Consider the following 14331-nt stretch of genomic DNA (forward strand, 5'->3'; position numbering starts at 1 on the left):
AATATTAAAATTAAAATAAACATAAAAATACGAGAACAGCAGCTGTAGACTGAGAAAATAAATATGGAGACCCTGAGAAATCTGCGCTTTACTGAAATTTACTCGGAAAATGATAACAACATAATAAGAATATTAAAAAAAATATTTTTAAAAAATCACGATATATGACTAATAAACCCACAATACAATAACAAACCCATGGATAAAATTTCAATCCGAATGCGGTTATATAACATCATAATAAATTAGGAAATCGGTCAAGGTTTTTCTCTTGGATTATGCATGGAAAAAAAAAAAAAAACACACCGATAAATGAGGATGAAGTTTGTTTATAACGTACGTACAGTGTAGATGCATTTTTGAGAAAAAAAATCGTTACTTCGGAACCTCAAAGAAATGTCCGAAGTTCAGTAGTGAACTGCATTATAAATAAATAAAGCAAAGAACATACCCTTCGCATTTGATAAACTTAATGTCTTAATGGGTAATTTAAAAAAATTGTAAAATCGTGTGATAATTTTTTAAATATTTTATCGAGTTCAAATTTATACCAACACAGAAATTTGAAATTCGCAACGTGTCAACATGAGAAAAAAAAACACATTTTTGACTATCATCTCTGGTCGCCGTCAACTTGACAATGATCGAGAAAAAAGCATAAAATGCTCATGCCTTTGCGCCTCAAATTTCATCAAGAATCAAAATACCGCTAAATTTGAAATGTGAAAAGTTCCAAAAGCGTCGAATTCCGAATTTTTCTATAGCAAAACTTGAAGTAAAGAAATCAAACTTTGGAGAAACAACAAAGTTTTCAATGGTCGATGAGTCGTCAACGGCTCAAAGTTCTGAAAATTCAAGTTACGATAGCGAAAAATTCAAAAAATTCCAAAAATTCCAAAATACACTCAGACAATATAGTTCACTCAACGAGCGGGTGTAAAATATCAGAAGAACTGAAAATCTTTGATCATTCGTAATTTCGATGCTTCAAATTTTCCAAATTTTCGGCGTTTCGTTTTTTCGAAATTTTTAGCGTCTGCGTGTTTTAGACAATTCGAATCTTCCGATACTTGTTTGATTTCTTTACTTTAATTTTCACCACCGACAAATTCCGAAATCGGCGCTTTCGCCACTTTTCAAATTCAGAATTTCAACTCCACCCCATTAAAAAAAGGAGAAATTATTTTTACACAACGTTTTCACCGCAATGAGATACGATAATCCCGACTGAAATACGTCACGTCTATAATGTGGTAGAAATCCGGCTTTAAGTAAAAAAAAACAAAAAAAAACAAAAAAAAAAAACAACAACAACAATTTGTTTTTCTCGCCACTTTTCTGCCAACCCGTTCTTAAATGTTCTTATGAAACGGTTATCACGTCCTCGTTTAACCCCGTGAATTCCTTCTGTATTTTTTTTCTCCTTTCATTTACCTGCTTCTCTCTATCTCTCGTTCAAAAAAATGAGGCGTGGCAGATCGTCGGTACAACAGACAAGAGGTGATACGACGATTCATCGGTTTTCATATATTTTCATTCTAATCCCAGTGTAGAAAATTATTATCGATCTCAAAGTATTTACAACGGCGGCATGAAGACTGATAGTGACTGTACTGATATTGTGACAAGAGAGGAGGATTTATCGAACCAATAACCGTATTGCGTCATGAATGATGGAATAATTTTCCGAAGCTGAAGTTAGTAACGTCAACGTATTGAAAAGTTGAAATAAAAATTACTATTTTGCACCTTTAGAATACTCAAAGAAGTTGAATTTGAAAAATCTGAGTTTATTGATGCTGTATTAACGATTTGCCAAGTTTCAAGTAATCCTTAAGTCGGCGAAACACCGATTTTTTTTCCAAAGATGCATCGTTACAATAACGTAAAATATTTACGTAAATAAAAAAAATATTAAAACGAAGCGTGAATATACTAATGAAAACGACGAATAATTGATTGATTCGATAATTACAGATTTTTACTAGCAACAGATTGTTTCTTTGATTTCTTTCTTTTTAGAAAACTTACAGGGTAAAAACTGAAGAAAAAAAAGAAAGCAAAACCCGTTTCGATATTCAGCGTTAAATACTTTATCTCATTGTAAGATCCGTATAAAGCGTAGATTAATTTTCCGTAATCGATGATGCACACGCAGCACACGAGTCTTACGAAAGTAGATATAAGTAATTGCGGTTGACATTCGACGTATAATTATGTTGTGTCATATTTCCCTCCTCGCATGGTTTTCCATTATTATGTGCACATGGCAACAATCGCGTGTTTCTTGGAAGAAAATAGATTCACCGAATCCATCGTAAATTCCGGGCGTAATTGTAATATACCGGGCGTATTATTATTTTTCATTTACACATCGTAGTTATTATTATATAAAACTTGAACGTTTCTTATTCCAAATTGTCTACTTGTTTAGTGAAATTTTTTTCTCTCTCTTACATCCAGTTCACCGCACAGAGCAATCAATTGATAACGTTTAATTATTACAGTGTACACGAACAAGAGGAGAGAAAGACACGAGTGAGTGTAACAGCAGAAGACAAAATTTGACAAAGCAGCAAAACGTGCGAATTGATTCGAATATTACTTGTAACCAGCGGTACAAATTCCTTCGAAGAATGATAAAGTCAATAAATGCTCGAAGAGAGAAAATCAATGATAATGAATAACGAGAAGACAAGAAACGGATTGTGAGCAATGAATGAATGAATGAATGAATGAAAAAACGAACGAATCACTTTCACGTCAACGTTTTCGCATTCTCTTAACAGACGACGATTATAATATATATATATATAAATTATTATTCTGGTTAATTAATTCCGTAGGTTTAAAAAGAAGGAAAACACGTGCAAACACGACAATGAAAAAGAAAACACGTTGCAAAATATGTATTTAAACGTATCGTTACTCTTTTCCACGAATCTAACTAAACCAAGGCAGGTGGGAGGAGGTGGGGAAAGGGGCTAAATGATACGACGAAAAAATTAGCTGGATTTAAATCGCGACGTTGAAACACACAACAGAGAGTAAATAGTCTGTACATACTTGGCAATGTGTCGTTGAAATAATAAAATTAGAGAACGATTTGTCGATCGTTTTATCGGAAGGAACGTAAACGACGTTTGTTTCCACGAAAGTAAGAAGGCATTAAAAAAAAAAAAAAAAAAAAAAACCGTTAATTTTCTCGCAATGCGAAACCGCAATAGCGATGAACAATTGCAAAAAAATTCCCTGTTTTAACGAAACTAGGATAAAGACGCGTTAATCGTGTGTATAATTCTCTCGTGTCAGAGAGCAACTGATTGCTGGTTAGCAACAACTTGGAGAAGGTATATATACGTACAGTGCTGCACCAGCACCAGGAGTATAACAGCGATGAAGAAATGAGACTGAAGTTAGTAACGTTATTGTTGTGTATATATATATATATATATATATATATTATATAAACTATGAAAATAATAATTTTTCCCCAAATGTTTTTTCATCGTAACGTTAACGTTGCTAACTTCAAGCCAATAATACCGTGTAAGATCCCCGCACAGCGATGTGGGTGGGTGTGTAAGAATATTTGAAGGTTAGGTTAGGTTAGGTTAGATAAGGTTAGGTTTAGGTTTAGGCTCGCCGGGTTGCTTTAAATAAGAATAATTGTACTCACCGAGTCTAAGCTCGCCAAAATTTCCACAACCAATTTTCTTCCCGACTCGAAAATTCGGTCCGACCATCAAAACTCCGGATGATGATGTCACGCTGTGTCGGGAGGCGTGCATGTTGGCCCGGGCTGCAGCGTTTCCGCTACCCCTAGAAGTCCTCTTGGCAGCTTCTTGATCCCGGTCACGTTCACCACCCCGGGTTATTTCTTTGTTGGCCCGAGGGTCGCGGCTCTCCCGTTTTTCCATATTTCGATAATCGACGATAAAACGCGTGCTTGAAAAACCGTATCGCGATTTTCACCTCGTCGATATCAGTTTTTTTTTTTTTTTATCTCGAGTGTAATATGTGTATTGTATGTGCGTGTGTGTATGTGTGTGTGTGTGTGTACCTATATCGATAAATCACACCTGTATTCACCACCACTGATTCGTAAACACAGCACAAAACGAGATCGTCGATGTCGTTCGTCGTCGCACTTTCTCTTCCTTCTCCTTTTCTTCTTCTTCTTCTTCTTCTTCTTCTTCTTCTTTACCAAAATGAGTAAAGAATTTCGTTGATGACGATAGAAGAGTACCGATAGCAATAGTAGTAGTAGTAGTAGTAATAGTAGTGGTGATGGTGGTGTTGGTGTTGGTGTTGGTGATGATGATGATGATGATGACGATAACGATGACGGTGATGATAGTAGGAAGAAAAAAAAAAGAGAACGAAAATAAAGGTAAGAAAAAAAAATGAATAACCTCAGACGTGAAACACATACACGATTCACGCGCGCACACACCGTGGTCGGAATACACCGATGACCGATCGCCGTCGCACTCCTCCTCGTCGTCGACGACGAAGCAGCGGCAACAGCAACAGCAACAGCAGCAGCAGCAGCAGCGGCGGCGGCGAGGGAAAGAGGATGAGGGGGGAGGGAGGGAGGGAGGGAGGACAAGGCAAGGGGATAACTATTCCTCGGGTGTCGTTAACGTTAACGAATTTAAAAACTCGGCAGAGGCACGGCCACGGGGAAAGTTAATGGCCGCTCGTGTGACACACAGGTAGATTGGTTTCTAACCGACTCTACACTCTACTCTACCTACTCCCGGCCCCGACTGCTGCCGACCATAACGCTGGCTCTCTCGTTCTTACTACTTCTTACTTGTTTGACTTGCCTCGCTTGTCACTGACCGTTTCAATCCCCATGCTGTATGCACGTCGTCGTATTGGATAATTCGCTAACGCTATCCTATCGCTCGCACTACTCCACTACACCACCGTGTCGAACGCGACGAATCCTCCCCGGCACACTGCACTTTATTAGTCACATCCACGACGAACATAACGCATGGGCATGTCCTCCTCACCGCACAGAGGACAATGCGCCAACACCTCCATTACAAAACGTTACTCACTCACTCCTCTCGGGCCCCTCTCGCCCACGGGGAGATCTCGCCGAAATATCCGACTTCTTTCGTTCTTTCGCCTCCTTTTATCCCAATTTTTCTCTGATTTAACTCTTTTTTTTATACATATATGGATATATATTTATGTGTGTATATATATATATATATGTATATATGGATATAAACTTTATTTATTTATTTATTGATTTGGCTGGTTGGTTGTTTTTCTCCGAAACGTAAGGGTATTCTTTGTCGTTTTCATCGCCGCCAACTTCATATTCCGAAACCCTTTAGGTGTATCTTATGAATACGCTTTCTTCTTATCTACTACTATTCTTTCGAAACAACTCGCGTATATCGTGTACGTATGTATCTACAACGTTTTCTCCGTCGCTTTTGTCACACCGTGAGTACATACATGCATACATACGTCGACGGTAAACCCGCGTTACGTCACTCTCCTCACTCCCGGTTAGTTTTAAAACACACGACACGGACTAGGCACGTATCAAACCTCTTGCTATGTGTAAATTAAAAAATTAGCCTCGCGGGTAGGTCTACCATAATAATATTTTCGCCAACGGGGTGCGGGTCCGATGGACTGACCGATGGTTACGTTCGCGACGATTCCCAGCAGTTCGCAGGCCTGCTGTTCGTTATCCGCGCAGCGGCTTCTCTTACGGATTCCCGATTGGCGGAGGGGGCGAATGGCCTGCTGCTCCTGCTGCTATGCTAGTTATTAGCTGCGCGCGCAGCGCGGCTCCGTTTCCGTCGAGTTTAATATCGCTCCCCGCCCCCTTTGCGTCCCGTTTTTCCGGTGTATATTCGACGGATAACGGCGATAACGAGGCGCCGAATGACCGAAATAAATAGACGGTCTTATATCCCCGTATCGAAACCCCTAGTTTTATTATGTCCGTAATTTGTTTACTCGAATATTTTCATTTCAAAGAACTACGTAGTCCGTTCGGTATCCATAGCAACCGGAACGCAAAACTCTGTCTGTTTTCGTTCTCGATTTACAACTTGTGTTTAAAGATTTTTATTTACTTTTTTTTATCCATTTATATAGTGGCTTCAAGTTATGGAGGAATTGACTGGTCCCAATGTACAGGTTGTACTTGGTATTAAAGAAGGTATCTAGTTTCATTATGCGTCAGCTGTTTATACATAACCTCAATTCTGATACCTTAGCCTGTACTGTTGACAAGTAAACATTTTTTGAATGCCAGCCCACTTTTCACCCTCGCAACACCGCTTCTTGCCCCCGTACGCGCAACTTGATTAATTGTTTTCTTTCTGTGGCTGAAAAGTGTTTCGCCGTAATTTAACGCTGCAATTCGTTGAGTATCGTGATGGGTAAAATGAAATTAAATTCAAAAATCAAACGGAATATGCTGTGAATGTAAGCTTTGAAAATGTTACAAATTAACATCGATGCAACAAAGAGATGTATGCTTTTCTTCCAGGAATTTTTATACCCTTTACCGCTTACCTAACAGAACTCCAAAAATAGATTGAACTTTATTCTGGATTCAAGTTGACGATATTAGGTGTTTGGTTGAATTTTCTTTTAATTTTTCTGCTATCATCTACTTACTGACAACTTTGTCTAGAACACTGTATTCTGAAGTATTCTATTAAAGTATAACAAAAAAGATTCTCTCTGACTAAACCTCTAAATTTGGAAGTCAGTTTTACTAAGATTTTTTACCACAAAGCATAATTCTCCACTCCTATAATAAATGATCAATTTTCAAATAAGCATTGTAAAGAAAATCCAAACGTATTTGCTATAAACCCTGTAATTACCATCAGTAATTATTTTGAACAAATATATCCTCTTTTCAATGACACTGTATCTGATGATCTATGGAACAATGAAAATAATCAAAAGATAATAAACGGTCACTACTATAATTTTCTGCAAATAATTCAAGGGAATGGATTCAGCCAGCTTGAAAATCCGACAGTTATTGTCGCAACGCTGAACGGACACTCGTTGGAAACTGACCTTGTAGATCCTGACTTACATCCTCAGTACGCGACTGACTTAGTATGGGATGCAGACAAGAGTGGAGTGAGAAAGTATAAAGACAAATAAATTGTAAAGTGTGAACTAACACTCACATTAGCGATTCCCATAACTTGCCGATTACATTTTCAAGAAAATTAAATTTTTTTGCAGAATGAGAGTGGGCCATGTGCCATTGAAACTAGAATGTTTTGCAGTCGACGATAGTGGATCGAGAGAAAAAATTGGATACATTTTACTGCCTCTGAGATCGGCGCAAATAATCCCTCGGGACAAAAGCACAAACGTTAAAGTTAGTTGGCACAAGCTTCTCGGAGTCAAGTCAGAGCTGAGAGTATCCGTTCCGGAAATACTTCTTAGTCTAACCATAGAAGATAGGGAAATGATCTCAGGCCAAAATTACAGCAACATTCAGGTAATCCTGTGGAAAGTAGAAGGTGGTATAATTGTAGCAATTACAACACTTAAAATTTCACAATCTATAAAAGAATTGATAGTTACTTGTGATACTTACAAACTTTCTTGGATATCTCATTTTCTCCTCCAAATTTCTCCTCAAGAGTAAACATTATCTTCTCCACTTTCGCATTACTTTCTCATTACAGTCCAAAAATATTACCAAATATACCTTGATTTCATGGTAAAATGTTCCCAGCAAAAGACGGAACTAGAAATGGAATCTGCCCTGTCAACTGTAAGTGCAACACCTAGGCTGCTGCACGAAGAACGCTTGATACAACTGGGTCCAGACTCAACGTGTCGTGATCTCTTTCTCCTGAGTATCACAGCTGGAAAAGCTGACCATTTAGAATACCTCGTACAAAAGGATGTCAACGATCTCAGAGAAAATTTCAGCTTTTGGTATCAAATATTAAACAACGATATACAACTGAAATCGTTCAAAAAACTTCCTGACAAATCTCATATTCTAAATGAAAAAATAGTCATTCGAATACGCAGTTGTCTCAATGTATTGAAGCACTATTTTCAAGAGAATCCCTACCTGTTTGTGAAACTTCAGTACGGCAACACTCTTGTTGGGCAATACAAGGTGGACCTTCGTCCTCTAGTTCCAAGTGAAAATATCGCAGATTATTCTAACAATTCTGGTGATACTAGTATGGCCTTAGACCAGCAGTGTTATCTAACAATGGATAACGCCATAGAGTCTATACGTGAGTATTGAAAAGTAGCTTTCGACAATTTCATAACTCTTCTACTCAATCGTTTAATGATTGTGTGTACTGCCGCGGATAGCGAAAGGAAAAAAGCCGTCCATAGAAATCCAATTGCGACTTCGATATGTTGGATACAAGAGCATGAATTCGAAGAGTCACATCAAGTCTCACGATCCAAGTTCGATTGCAGATGGTGAAAATTATGATGTCGAATCTTATTTGGCTGGTAATAGTTGGGTTCAATATGCAGATTTGGATATCAAGGATAGCCATCATTATCGTAATTCAGTGAGATTTCATTTGATTATACCGAATCCAACACTTTTGAATGTTAATTGTGATTGAATATAATTCTGAATCTCAGAATACATTTGAATGATTTCAGGTTGATAAAAAAAAGTCAGAAATTGACGCACACAGAAATCCTGGAGGTGATTTTGGGAAATGCATTAGTCTTGATCAACCTGTTGTGCATTTCAAAAATCCAAACAAACATTCATCGAGTTGTGAAGTCATCAAAGAACAAGCAGCTGATTTAATCTTTTCTCACTCTGCAGATGCAATATTGCATTCAGCCTCTAATAAAGAATGTTCAAGAAGTATCGAAGCATACCATTGCTACTGCTTGAATATCCTATTAGAAAGTATAAAATTTTCTCAAGAATTGGGAACAGAAAACATTAATTTTTGGTAATAAAAGATATGAATATTATCAAAAATATTTTTCAACCTCACACAGGCGTTTCTGAATTGCTTAATTTTCTGACTGACGTAAATGTGTCGTGAGAGAAACACGGGTCAAATTTGTAGTGGTTAAAGGTGGAAAGAATTAAATTTGCATATTTAGAATTGTTATTTTTGAAATAATATTTACCATGTCTATAGTTTTCATCACCCAAAGGCACAAATTGTGTCGACTTTGCATCGAAAAATTCCTGGACTGTCAACAAAAAAATTAACTCTGCAAGATATTCAATGCAAATTACACTTCATATCATCCGCAGATGAGATAGGAAAGCTTTTAGTAACGTTTCCACCTAGAGTCAGTATTTGCAATGCCGAAGATAGCATTGAAGTTTGCTTGGCTCAAGCTGTTCTTGACGTTACACAGCTATTTAACAAAAGTAAGGTGAGGAGTTTCCTTCTGGTGTTCTGCAACAATAAAAGCCATACGTTAATCAAAAGTTTCTACAACTTTGAAAAATGTTCTTCAGCACAATTTCATTAATTGTTTAGTCTCAATGTAAACTCGGAGTGTCACTATTTGGCTCAGACGAAAAAGAAGTTGGAATATTGGACGTAAAAATGAGTCTGGAAGATTGCGGTCCTTACTACAAAACGAAAAGAGGAAAATCAGGTAATTTTTATACTATGCACCGTAGAAAACTTCTTCTACGACAAACTATCCTATTCAATATCAACACTTTCCCAAGATTTTGTTGTTCGACCGCATAAGCAGATTATAAATCAATGTCATATAGTCAATGCAGAAAATGTAATTAATTGAACTCTGATGTAACAGACGAAGACCTGGGTCCTCCAATATTAGATGACAGTTTGGCATATAAAATTGTTGAAGAATTGGAAACGTGGAAAGAAAGACAGCAGGAAATATTTCGCGTTGAGGTATAATTACCAATGCACATTGTTTGAGAATTGTAGTTTTTTCATCACGACAAAATCTTCATTTAATAGTACAATTCAACATAAGATGTTCCGATAAATGAACTAATTATTTCAGCTAAAACGAAAAGAAGAACGACATTTGAATTTATTGAGTGACGAGTGGCAAAAACGCAGACAGGCGTTAGAAACTAAATTAGCTTGTAGTGTGGAACAATGCAAAATGTTAGCTAATAGTTTGAATAATGCTACAGAAGATTTACGAATTAGACGACTCAAGAGTTTGGAAAAAGAGGCTAGGCTAATCAAAGCTAATGAAGATTTACAATGGCGATATGATCACAAACTACAGGAGCTGCGGGAAGCTTCGCAGCGCTTACAGGATGACCTCAATCACAAGGTAGATTAAATCAATTCAGATTTTCTCAAAGTCATGAAATTAGGTGAAAGAAAATTCCTCTGTTACGTTGAATACCCTCTTGAAAGCTTGTTTTTATTTAGTTATCCATCTTAGAAGAACAAAAAAACGTGCTCGAAGCAAAAGTGGAACCATTACAATTAGAAAATAATAAATTGAAGAATATCGTCAGTCAGCTAACAGAGGATCTGGAGGTTTATCAGAAGGGATCACTGACACAAGATCAAACAGCTTTGTTGCTACAAGAGCTTAAAGGAATGGAGGAAAAATTGAATAACACTCAGAAGAGTAAATCCTTCTTTAAAGAGCAATGGGGAAAAGCTGTGAGAGAGATTCACAGAATGAAAATGGATCATCAGCAAGCCGTAGAAGTTCATATCAAAAATAGCAAGGAAGAGTTGAAAAATATTGAGTGAGATATGCAATGATACTTCGTGTAATATTTCTTAACCATCTCAGTTCAAAGGAATACTATTTTAATTGACATCTGTTATATAATGTCTAATATTTTGGTTTTTACATTTTTACTTTATTTCACAGCTTAGAAGACGTTCTGTGCACAGACTCGAAAGAATTATTGAATGATCAAATACTACTTGGTGAGATACAAAAGGAAATCAATGTAATCAAACCTAAACCTGCCTTCATGCAGATAAATATGGATGATCAAGCGTTTATACGACCTTCAAACCTATATTCTAAGTCTAGCCATAGCATGGCTAGATCAGAAATGTCAGCCAGGTCGGAAGAAATCGATGAAAAATTGAAAAATCTAATTGAAGAACGCGACTGTCTCTTAAAAACTGGTAGCTATTCAATAGACGATGCAGTTATTATGAAACTCAATAACGAAATTAGATCTCTTTTAATTACGAGCTGAAATTATTTTTTCTAAACTAATTGAAAAAGACTGACTGACAATCAACATTTGATACAAAAATGTACAAAACAACCCAAAATAAGAATAACTTAGGTGAAATACATGTTGAAAATTGAAGGTATTGCAACATTAAAAAAAAAAAAACACTTTTACCAATGTTATACTTAATGTAATAAATGCGCGAACAGAGGCTAAACCATCACACAGAATATGTAAACATTTTGATATTACAAATATAAGTTATTCATATGTAAATACGAGATCCAATCTTAAATATAATTTAAAAGCCCAATACCGATTTTTTCTGGTTTAAGTAACATGGACAAGTTGCATTGCTCCTTTGTTAAGGGATTCTACAGTCTTATGGTACCCACTTATCGTTGATACCTGTGTCACAATGAAAAGAGTTTAATACAAGTACATCTTTCATTGTTTTATCTAATGTGCTTGACAATAGATAATAACTAACGCATAGGTAATGTGAAATGTAAAACTCAGCATATGACATGTATTCCCAAAGAAAGAGAAGCTAAGACGCTAGTTCATTTTATACAGATTTTAAGCTAAATAAAACAGTACCAAATAATCACATCTCCCGATTTGTTACCATCCTTCATTATCATTGGAAGTTCAACCAGTTACCTAATCCCAAATTTTCACAATGCTAGGGTGTATCGGTGCGGTCTCAACCTTGAAATTTTTATACTATTTTGTAAAAGTAGGGTAAAACATCCAACGGAGCTGGATAATTTTTCAACCACAAGGGTCCGGTATGAATTTCATCTGTGATAGCATCCTTCCAAGAACCCTTCGGAAGATATATGTCTCGTTGTATCGCATCTTCTTCAATCACTGGTGCAACAAGGATTTCCTCACCAAGTAAAAATTCTAAAAGACAGTCACAGAAGTGCTCTAAACAAGTTTGTTATCTAATATGCAAGTGAAGAGTAGCAAAAATGGTAAATAATAAGAACAAAATTAAAGTGCTCCGATAACTTTTTCAAATTTAACTCACCATCTTTAATTCTGTGAGCTACCCTATTTGTTGGATCTACCCACCAAATTGGTGGATTCAGTGGTGCTCCGGTATCTACTGCTTTCTTCATGAGGCGTATAATAGTCGGTGTTATTTCTGCATGCAGATCCGTATATTTTTTACTTACTGTGACTGTCTATAACATATTCAATTATGAAATGTCTGATAAAAGGTGTGCCTGTATGACACATCGGCTTGAAAGGATACCTCATCATCAAAGTCCCACGGTGCGAAGGAGTATTGCAGCGACGGCATGAAAACATTAGTCTGTAACCATCTTATGAACATTTCTTTCGGAGGATACTCTGTACCATTGAGAAAACCGTTAAGATATCCATTCCCCCCGATCATATCAGGAAGAACATGAACGTATCCATTCATATTCATTTGTAAAAGAGTTGTGATTAATGTTGGAAGTCCATTGCTCCAAGTCCACGTTGTATCCTTGTCAATCATTCTTATGAAAATTGGCAAGTCTTGAGTCCTCCAACCAACACGTGCTTCGATCATGTCATCAAAATTTTTAGCAAGTGTTCTGACGTAACTGCTGGTAAAACTACCAGGTGATAATTCAACATCGCCTGATATACTGGGTATCTGAGGCAGCCATGAAATCTCACCGGCGTCAAACTTAAAACTGTCTATACCGCTCGTGAGTTGAAGATTTTTTAGCCGCTGGACCCACCACTCCACAGCTGTGGGATTAGTGAAGTCAATTGCAGCTGCTTGCTTTCCCTGCCACCACGCCATCCGCACTTCACCATCGATATTTTTCACAAAATACCCATCATTCAAAGCTTCAGTATAGGCAGGAACACACTCTTCGTTTATGAAAGGATGAATCCATAAAGTCACTCTGAAACCTTTGGCTTTAAGACCATCTGTGAGAGATTTAATGTTGGGAAATTTTTTTGTATCAAAAATAGCAGAGCCGTAACAAGTTTCCCAGTTATCGTCAATTTCTAGCTGGCTATTGTTGAACCCATACTGAAGAATCTCATCTGCAAATTCATTTACTATTTCTGTGCTCACATTTGCTTTATACCGTGCCCAAGTTGACCATATTGGGTTCATAATCATTCTCTCATCAGGGTGACCAGTTGGTTTTCCCAAATGATCATGGATTACATTTTCATGAGCTGACCTCGGGTCACCAAATACACCAATTTCATAATTCAATTCGATAGATTCGCGATGTCTATAAGGTGCTTTGTTTTTGGCTATTAAACAGAGGTTTTTATCCTTGTAATTATTTTGATCAATGAATAGCGGAGCTGCATCTTCGACAAATATATAAATCCCTTTGCTTGACAACCAGTATCTTTCGGCCAATCCCATATTGACTGGGTGAGTCGGTAGATAAGGTTCTTCTTCATAGCGCATATGTTGAATTGGCCAATGCTGGTAACGCAGTTGTGGACCTCCAAACCATTGTGTTCCATCGGTAAGTTCATAACAATCGATGATTGCTGTTGCACTATCGCTCACAGTGCGAGAAATTGTAATAATTTCACTATCAGAGCTCAATTTGATTTCTGTTTTCATATCATCACCCTGTATTACGCATATGACTTCAGAACCACAATCACCAAAAACTAACGGCGTCATTGAATACATCCCTGAATGAGTGCGAAGCACATTGTACACATTAGTTCCATCTGAAAAGTAAATGATTGTATTAAAACCAAACTAAGTCCATAAAATAAACTACAAATGAATCAAAGCTGCAATGAACACTTAAAAATAGGAATCATATTTTGAATTTCTAGTAGACTTACCATATTTTCTGATGTTTAATCCAATGTGATGATTGTCAATAATAACATCAACTCTCGCATGTTTGGTAGCTTTTGTTATTTGATTATCTGGGACCCTCAGACAGCACAAAATAGTCGAAACCAATTCAAATATGAGTCCAGCTAAACAATTCGTTATAATGAAAATGTTATGAATTGCAGAGTACTAAAGTTACATTTATTTGACATGTCACATACCTTGTAAAAGCAGCTTCATGTTTCTCATACTTGGAAAAACAATGCAGTAATCAGCTAGCCAGTAGAGCTTATATAGTTCCAAAGAGATAAGTTCTACTGTTTTT

General features: G+C 36.8%; 3 protein-coding genes across 18 annotated transcripts in view; 1 reads left to right on the forward strand and 2 right to left on the reverse strand.

The window, feature by feature from the left end:
- Positions 1–5159, reverse strand: part of LOC124413690 (casein kinase I) — a 48952-nt gene extending 43793 nt beyond the window's left edge. For 5 of the 15 annotated variants that reach the window (XM_046894437.1, XM_046894430.1, XM_046894424.1 and 2 more), the window contains exon 1: positions 3680–5159. In XM_046894437.1, the coding sequence (XP_046750393.1) occupies positions 3680–3920 (241 nt within the window). In that variant the 5' untranslated portion in view covers positions 3921–5159. The remainder of the gene's footprint in view (positions 1–3679) is intronic. The other 10 variants (XM_046894433.1, XM_046894431.1, XM_046894427.1 and 7 more) reach the window with 3 other exon arrangements.
- Positions 5160–5400: 241 nt separating this feature from the next.
- Positions 5401–11824, forward strand: LOC124413145 (centrosomal protein of 120 kDa). Its single transcript, XM_046893523.1, has 13 exons — positions 5401–5977; positions 6136–6199; positions 7004–7151; positions 7252–7513; positions 7754–8273; positions 8356–8564; positions 8662–8966; positions 9162–9405; positions 9513–9633; positions 9799–9902; positions 10018–10299; positions 10401–10729; positions 10858–11824. The coding sequence occupies exons 2-13, from the start codon at positions 6148–6150 to the stop codon at positions 11195–11197; spliced, it is 2916 nt and encodes a 971-aa protein (XP_046749479.1). The 5' UTR covers positions 5401–5977; positions 6136–6147; the 3' UTR covers positions 11198–11824.
- A 22-nt stretch (positions 11825–11846) lies between these two features.
- Positions 11847–14255, reverse strand: LOC124413146 (myogenesis-regulating glycosidase). Of its 2 annotated transcripts, XM_046893524.1 has the most exons (5): positions 14228–14255; positions 14012–14152; positions 12441–13891; positions 12213–12369; positions 11847–12085 (listed from the first exon to the last, which is right to left on the reverse strand). In XM_046893524.1, the coding sequence occupies exons 1-5, from the start codon at positions 14253–14255 to the stop codon at positions 11898–11900; spliced, it is 1965 nt and encodes a 654-aa protein (XP_046749480.1). In that variant the 3' UTR covers positions 11847–11897. The 2 variants fall into 2 exon arrangements, with proteins under 2 accessions (XP_046749480.1, XP_046749481.1); XM_046893525.1 differs by lacking the exon at positions 14012–14152 and having other exon boundaries at positions 14228–14250.
- Positions 14256–14331: the final 76 nt, after the last annotated feature.

This window comes from Diprion similis, chromosome 12, assembly GCF_021155765.1.
Source record: "Diprion similis isolate iyDipSimi1 chromosome 12, iyDipSimi1.1, whole genome shotgun sequence".
Classification (NCBI taxonomy): Eukaryota; Metazoa; Arthropoda; class Insecta; order Hymenoptera; family Diprionidae; genus Diprion; species Diprion similis.

Bases quoted from the DNA above. Each gene is read 5' to 3' on its own strand.
- LOC124413146 (XM_046893524.1), bottom strand. From the start codon at position 14,255: ATGAGAAACATGAAGCTGCTTTTACAAG. The intron at 14,153-14,227 runs GTATGTGACATG...CGAATTGTTTAG, and splicing joins CATGAAGCTGCTTTTACAAG to CTGGACTCATATTTGAATTG. The intron at 12,086-12,212 runs GTGAGTTAAATT...ACTGTCTTTTAG, and splicing joins AGCTCACAGAATTAAAGATG to AATTTTTACTTGGTGAGGAA.
- LOC124413145 (XM_046893523.1), top strand. From the start codon at position 6,148: ATGGAGGAATTGACTGGTCCCAATGTACAGGTTGTACTTGGTATTAAA. The intron at 9,903-10,017 runs GTATAATTACCA...TAATTATTTCAG, and splicing joins AGGAAATATTTCGCGTTGAG to CTAAAACGAAAAGAAGAACG. The intron at 10,300-10,400 runs GTAGATTAAATC...GTTTTTATTTAG, and splicing joins AGGATGACCTCAATCACAAG to TTATCCATCTTAGAAGAACA.